General features: G+C 38.5%; 1 protein-coding gene across 2 annotated transcripts; it reads right to left on the bottom strand.

Moving 5' to 3' along the window:
• Positions 1–1308: 1308 nt before the first annotated feature.
• LOC134740770 (uncharacterized) lies at positions 1309–6009 on the bottom strand. 2 transcript variants are annotated; one of them, XM_063673372.1, is made up of 2 exons: positions 5774–6009; positions 1309–3066 (listed from the first exon to the last, which is right to left on the bottom strand). In XM_063673372.1, the coding sequence occupies exon 2, from the start codon at positions 3058–3060 to the stop codon at positions 2563–2565; it is 498 nt and encodes a 165-aa protein (XP_063529442.1). In that variant the 5' UTR covers positions 3061–3066; positions 5774–6009; the 3' UTR covers positions 1309–2562. The 2 variants fall into 2 exon arrangements, with proteins under 2 accessions (XP_063529442.1, XP_063529440.1); XM_063673370.1 differs by lacking the exon at positions 5774–6009 and adding an exon at positions 3241–3284.
• Between the last annotated feature and the right edge of the window lie 1322 nt (positions 6010–7331).

The following is a 7331-nucleotide window of genomic DNA, read 5'->3' as shown; positions in this document are numbered from 1 at the left end:
CGCACGCTCCTACCGCTAGGCCACCGGCGCTTCATATAGCCTTCCGTTGCCATTACTTTAATAATACGCGAAATGATTAAAGTATTGTTACTAATAGGGGAGCCCAAGATGCTAAATTTGAAGTTACTCGAGTTACTTATTTTTTTTTATTATGTGAACTATGTCCTTAGAATTATGCCATTATGTCCTTACCTGGTGTGTCATTTTACCCATACTATATGGACAAAATGGTTTTTGCATGCCTGTATATTTTTCAGAATATATATTTTAATGTGGTTTCTGTTCAATTAAAAGGCTATTATTATTATTAGTCAATGAACCAATAATGAGTATTAATAACTAAAACCGTTTATAATAATTACTTTAAATAAGGAGATATGATTCAAAAGCAAAACATCCTGTGATTTTGTCCGTACTTCCCCTATTATAAGTAGAAGAAATTTACGTGAATGACGTTTAAGGTTCTGTTTTTGTGACAGATAAGAATTAAGTTTAGAATCTGACTGCTCTATAATTTATTAACATAAAGAAACAAAAGCTGACTTGATTTGTCTACTTATCTTATTTATACCTTTAAACGAGCAATACTTGTATATAAGTACATATATTTATATATTTCGGGGATCTAGGAAACGGCTCTTTCGGCTCGAAAACTATTTCGATGAAATTTGCTATGGATTTTCGGGGGCGAAAAATCGATCTAGCTAGGTCTTATCTCTGGGAAAACGCGCATTTTTGAGTTTTTATATGTTTCAGTCTCACAGATATTTTTTCTCAATACTAATTCAGCACGTTTGTACTGGATAGTATATATCTCAACTCATTCTCATTGGACTGGTGTATTTTTATTGTTTTACGAGTACAAACTTGTATTTTTCTCGTGTACGTATTGTAGACGAAATTAATATTTTTTTACAGTTACAGAGGGCCTGACTTAACATAGGTACACATCAACGGTGTCGTTTAGAGTTTTTTCTGTTGGGCGAGTGACATGGCTTGTAATATTTATTTGTTTATGTATGAGGTTTTTCAAATTCCATTCATCTTTTTGCATACCTTTAGGTGATTAGGTATTTTACCGCTCCTGGATCCTTATTAATGCTTAAGCGAGGCGTAGACTAGCAAGAACTTGCAAGCAATTTACGTTACATTGCCGACTACTAAGGTAATCTGCATTCAAAAGTTTGATCAGATACCGCAGTGGAATGAAAATTGCATGCAAGTTCTTGCTAGTCTAAACCTCGCTTTATAGCATTTATTCATCGGTTATGGCCTTTTGGAATGCTTGAAATAATTAAATTATATTAGTAAAGTTTAAAATATTTATTGAACGTAGTTACTCTAATATTAAATAAGTACTTAAGAATTAAATTAAAATAAATCTCAAATCATCAACAGGTTTGGCATTGGCATACATATGTAGGTAGGTGACTGCGGTCCCATAATAAACCTCTTAAACAAATGTAAAATTTTTGAGGCTAAATAAATAATCTAGAGCCTAAACTAACTTAAGAGATCAAAACAAATCAGGTAACGACAAAAATATAAGGTACTTAATGTCTTATAATTATAGAATAAATATTTCGTTTTTAATTTAAAGAACACTGTTCAAGAAGTTAGTCTGATCTGTAATTATCTTTTTTCCACTAATATTACCAATCACCGATTATCACATTAGTCGATACCTGCGCCGGAGTCTGCGGCTGCGCGTGTATTTGGATTCAACGAACGAGCTATGATACAATCAAGATATTTATGAGGAACAATATTTCACTTGGGTTAAAATATTATACAGATTTTTTTTATTTCACGCGCTTGATTTCTCTTCCATTCCGCATTGCCCGGACAAAATAATCTTCGACTAAGAGCTGTTAATATAATCCGATATAATAAAAAGTTCGTTTAAATAATCTACTTTCTCATTCCAACATTTACGATATTTGATAACTTAACTAGCTTTCCTTAATGGTTCGCTGGATCCTTATCTATATAATTACCTCATGCTTGGCATATGAGATTTTCAAAAGTCCTTTCCCGTTCCATTATCCCTTCTAAACCTATACAACACCTCTATATCTTGATATGTTCCACAAATATACATTTCTCTTATTATCACAGCCCTTAATTTAGCAAGATAAAATTTACTATTAAATAACAGAATTTTAAACTATAAATTAAGAATTAACGGATGGTTTGATTCCATAAAAACGATAAGTACAATCATAGCATTAAAAACAAATGTCTAACAACACAGCTTTGTTAAATATAGGTATAGGTATCTTGTAAAACTTTCCTCTATTTTTGAGCTTTGTTAATTTGTTCCCTACATTTAATTTAAAAATAGATTTTTATAAACTCCCCTCTTGGTCTTATTCAATAGTCAAATCTTTGGCCATGGTTTGCAGTGCTTGCATTTCTTGTGAAAAGAGGCCATGGCACTATAAATTGTTTTGAGCGGCAAGTGACGTTACTTGCCGTTTTACCTTGAGGTTTCTTATAGTTTACAGTTTTTCAGACAAGGTCTTTCTATTGTACAGGAATAATGCTACCGTGAACCACTAATCATGAGAACTGAACCATGAAGTGATAGAATTGGTCGAAGTTCACCGGCTCCAACTCAAAGTCTTTTTCCGATTTGTGCATCAGCTCGGGATTCCTTTTAAGGAAATTCCTGACCCAGTCCTCGCCGGCCATTCTCGAGTTGGTATCGAAGGGATGATTCAAGTGGTTGTCTTCAGCATATTGGTACGCCAGCTCCCTGATGTCTCGGCGAGATACGCCCATGAAGTACTGCTCCATACTCTTGATGTAGCCGACTAAATCTTTCTCTTGGCTTTCCGTGAAAACGCGCCTGTAGTGGCCCATGATGGGCTTGGGATCGTCGGGCTGCTGATACCGTATCTTGCTGGCGCGCCGCTGTAGGGTCGAGCGCGGTATGTGGAACGTCCTGGCGGCCAGTTTGTACCCCATCTTCCCTGAAACTACAGCTGCTACAGCCCTCGCCATGTCGGCTTCGTTCCAAGACTGGCGGCCGCTCATTCTTTCGTATTTCCTCACCATTTCACTCTGAAAAAAAAAATATTGACACAATTATAGCATGTTCATACATACATACATGTTCACGTCATTTTAAATACTACAAATTCGATAAATGACGTAAACGCCATAGCCACACTGAATTGTATTGCGGAAAAATATGACGAGGAAAGAACATTTATACAGATGCGGAGCACTACCTACAAGAACAAGCGTTTTCATAATGTCGCTAGCCCAGTGGCAGTGCTAAGTTGTAACGTCAATCTTTGGCGGCTTTGGCCACAGTATGTGTGTCAATGTCGCACGCGGTGACCACGATCGGGCGCTTCAAGTGGGCGAGGATTGCCAACCTACAGGCTTGCGGCGTTTACCGCGAACAGCCTGATGACAGTGCGTCACGCTTGTGACTGGTAGCGTCATATTGCGAGCTACCTAACTAAACTACCCATAATTGTACATATGACATAGTACCTACGACCCGCTTGATACGATTCTGGAGAATCTGATGGAACTGAATAATAACGGGTTTTGAGCGGGAAAGCGATGCTTTTGTTGGCTGGTGGAATTGACTTTTAAGTAATGATTTTGGATGATAAATAATACTTAGCATTCACTTGGATTTGATTTGTAATGTATAGTTAGTATTTTCCTCGCATTGTTGTGGTGAGACATTTTGTGTTTCACTCGGTAGCAAAGTTTATTTAACCCCCCTGCTTTGAAACACTCGCAACACTCGTGGTTCCACTTTTCGAACCACTCACTACGCTCGTGGTTTAAGCACGAGGAGTAACATCAACTTTGTCCCCTTCTAAAACAAATAACTATTGCAGATCTAATGCTAAAGACTTATGCAAACTGTCCTTGCGCGTGCTCCGGTCATGTTCAATCTGACTTATCTTTGAAAGCCAGTAAATTTTGTAGTATTCTATTCTTTTGGCATATAAGTTAATTATTTATATAAATTCTAAGTGCAGTATCGAAGTGTATTGATAGCGAGTCGCAACAGGCGGTAAGCGCGTCTCTCAATGTTCGGCGAAGGGTAACCGCGACCTACCGGTTTTGTGGACCACGTCCAATGCCAACTCGAGGTGAAAAATATACAACCCGGGCCTCAGCGTCAATTACGAATACAGTAAACGAATGAGTAAATAGATCCATTCCATTCTACCTATACATTTTTACCTGATGTATATAACGTTCAAAATAAGTAGAAAATAAAAACATTTATTACGCGTCATTTGAAAACTACATGCGTTACAAGTTACAAGTGTTAGAACAAACTAATAACAAAATTTAAATTATACGCTAGAAAATGACAAAAGTAAAATACGTTACTCTCGTTAATACAGTAGTTAGTCATATTTCATTAGACATAAATGACATAATATTCTTAGTACCTACTGAATTCTTACTTGAAATCTACCTAGTTTTACAACTTAAACTCATATAAATGATAATATAGGTCCATTCAAGGCAAAAAGTAATGTAAACTGGAGCGGGTGCGTTGCATTTGGTAAGACGGTGAGACGAAGAGCCGACGATCTCCTTTCAATTTTATCGTTTTGGTTCCGTGCCCTAAATGAAGCAAATGCAATAAAGGCGCCGGCGCCGGCGAAGGCGAGCGGATGATACTGCAACACGCCTATCTGTTCACGTATGTGTTGCTAACCATGCATAAATGCACTGCAAAAAAACTTTATTACAACTACAGCGGGATATACGTATATAAACAAAACGTGTAAACATTCTAGTTAGTGATAGTGAAACGTTGCGGTTGCGTTGAAGTTCTACTCGCTGAATTGCACTGCAGATTGTGAGCATGGCTGCGATAAAGTATGGCGTGTTTTTCCAGCGCGATAGCTCGGGAAACGCCGCGCCGAGGCCCCTTGTGCATACATGTACCTAGGTAGGAATGCGTCTGCACGCACGCCTCAATACCTTATAGGTACTTACCCACTACTTACCCGTATTAGGTACCTGATTTGGTAAAGAATTAACTTACATATTCAAACGACCGATTCGATTAACACAATACCTTTAGTAATGACTGTCGTTTAGGGGAATCATTAGTAAGTAAGTTAGTTTAGCACTAAACGGGAAATGCCATTCAATGATGATCGTACGTCCTTGATCGACCGCGTAATTTACTCTTTATCTATCAAAAAGAAATACGTCGTCATCGGTCAGCTGTTTGCGTCCGCTCCGTCAAACGCGTCTATCAACACAATCCCTTACCAAGTCTCTTTTACTACGCGACTTTACGAAATAACTTTGAATCCATTGCGGGCCAATTCTATGAACAGTCTTGTTTAACGACGCGCCCTGCGAGTAGGCGAAGCAATGAAAAGCGTACTCAGAATACGAATCGTCTGGGAAACGTTATCGAGCGAAAACGCGGTAAAGGTACACGAGCACAGCGTGAGGCGAGGTTAGTGTGACGCGTGACTTGCAAGGTCCCCGCTGCAATGCACGATGCGCCAAGGTTGACTCGCTCTTCGATACAAGAAAACTACGGTCCAATTAATAAAAAGTGCAATTACATACTAGTAATAGATGTAGATATGTGTGACGTTAGGTGGGATCGCTGCACCCATCAGAGCCGGGAGGAGAAATCTGCAACGGCTTGTCACCTCGGTGCATCGGTCGGTCGCTGCAATTTTCCTAGCGCATAAGTGACGTGTAGATTACGGAAGCATGCGAGGCGGGGAGATAGATAGGTTCTCAAATAAGTACTCACCGTATGTTTTTTCGGAAGCGCGTAGGCAGCCGGCAGGGGGGGTGGAGTGGTGGGCGAGACTGGCGCTGGGTGGCTGCAGCGGTACGTGCGACCAGGCGGGCGGCGCGCGCGGCACTGGCGCGGGGCCCGTCTTGCCCCGCCGCCGGCCCTGGCCGTGACGTCATCTGGCCAGGGCCCGACTACGCACAGACTATTTTTGTCCGCACCTAATTATCTAGATCCTTCCTTTGTTCAGCTGAGTACTTACCTCACTGGAAAGCAAATTTTATATTATTTTATATACCTACCTGTTGATTCTGTACATAGGCAATGCAAGCATAGTATATCATGTATGTAGAAATTCCATCTTAATTATATACAAGTTATCCAACATCACTACCCTGCAATTAAGGTACAAATATTTTGATCTCATTAACTATCAAGGATTATTATTAATATTTTAGTCAAACCAACAAGCTAACATGACATCATTATAATGCACAGTCTGTAAATTTAATAATAAACGACTTGCAATTCAATGTGCAATGATGCAATAATGTAAACCAATAATAACTGACACCCAATTTTACTTTATAATTTATAAGATCTTGCGTTTTTAGTCGGCGCCAATTTACCTAGCTTCTAATCTTTTGCAAAAGTAAGTATCTATCTATGTTGCGTGACATATAGAACTTATCAGCTTATCATTTTGATTCTAGTTTGCCATCTCATCTTTCAATGTTTAGTGAAATATTGTATCCTAGTGTATCATATAATTCATATAGGTATATGTATGTACATATAATATGTCAATTTATAGCACATCAACAAGTTTATACAAAAAAGTCGACCTAAATACAGGTTGTAACAAAAATTGTGGGGATCTGTTTAAGGGCGTATTCAGTATTGTGTTTTGATTAAGAAAAAATAGAAGAAAAAATTTTGACCCGAAAACAGTTATTTTTTTCTATGGGCCAGGTCGTCCAAGTCGGCCAAAATTTTGTCGAGTCAAAAAAAATATCTACTTTTTCCTAATCAGAACACGATACCGAATGTGCTCTTAAACAGATCCCCACTATTTTTGTTACATCGTGTATGTAATTGATATTGGACAAAATAATACCTAAGTACTTACACTAAAAAGTTCCCATACTTACGTATTATTTTTAGGGTTCCGTAACCAAAGGGTAAAAACGTGATCCTATTACTAAGACTTCGCTCTCTGTCTGTCTGTCTATATGTCTGTCTGTCTGTCTGTCTCTATGTCCGTCTGTCACCAGGCTGTATCTCATGAACCGTGATAGCTATTAGACAGCTGAAATTTTCACAGATGATGCTATAACCGCTATAACAACAAATAAATTCTAAAAACAGAATAATATAAATATTTAAGTGGGGCTCCCATACAACAAACGTGATTTTTTTGCCGTTTTTGAGCGTAATGGTACGGAACCCTTCGTGCGCGAGGCCGACTAGCACTTGGCCGGTTTTAATTTAGTCTTTTGACTACAGTAACACGTACAATATTTACCTATTAATTTAATGCAGGCGCAAGTACTTCAAACTACTGGCATCCGCA

The sequence above is a fragment of the Cydia strobilella genome, chromosome 4 (assembly GCF_947568885.1).
Source record: "Cydia strobilella chromosome 4, ilCydStro3.1, whole genome shotgun sequence".
Taxonomy (NCBI): domain Eukaryota; kingdom Metazoa; phylum Arthropoda; class Insecta; order Lepidoptera; family Tortricidae; genus Cydia; species Cydia strobilella.
The sequence above is the reverse complement of the archived record's forward strand: the minus strand, read 5'-3'. Positions and strand labels throughout refer to the sequence as shown.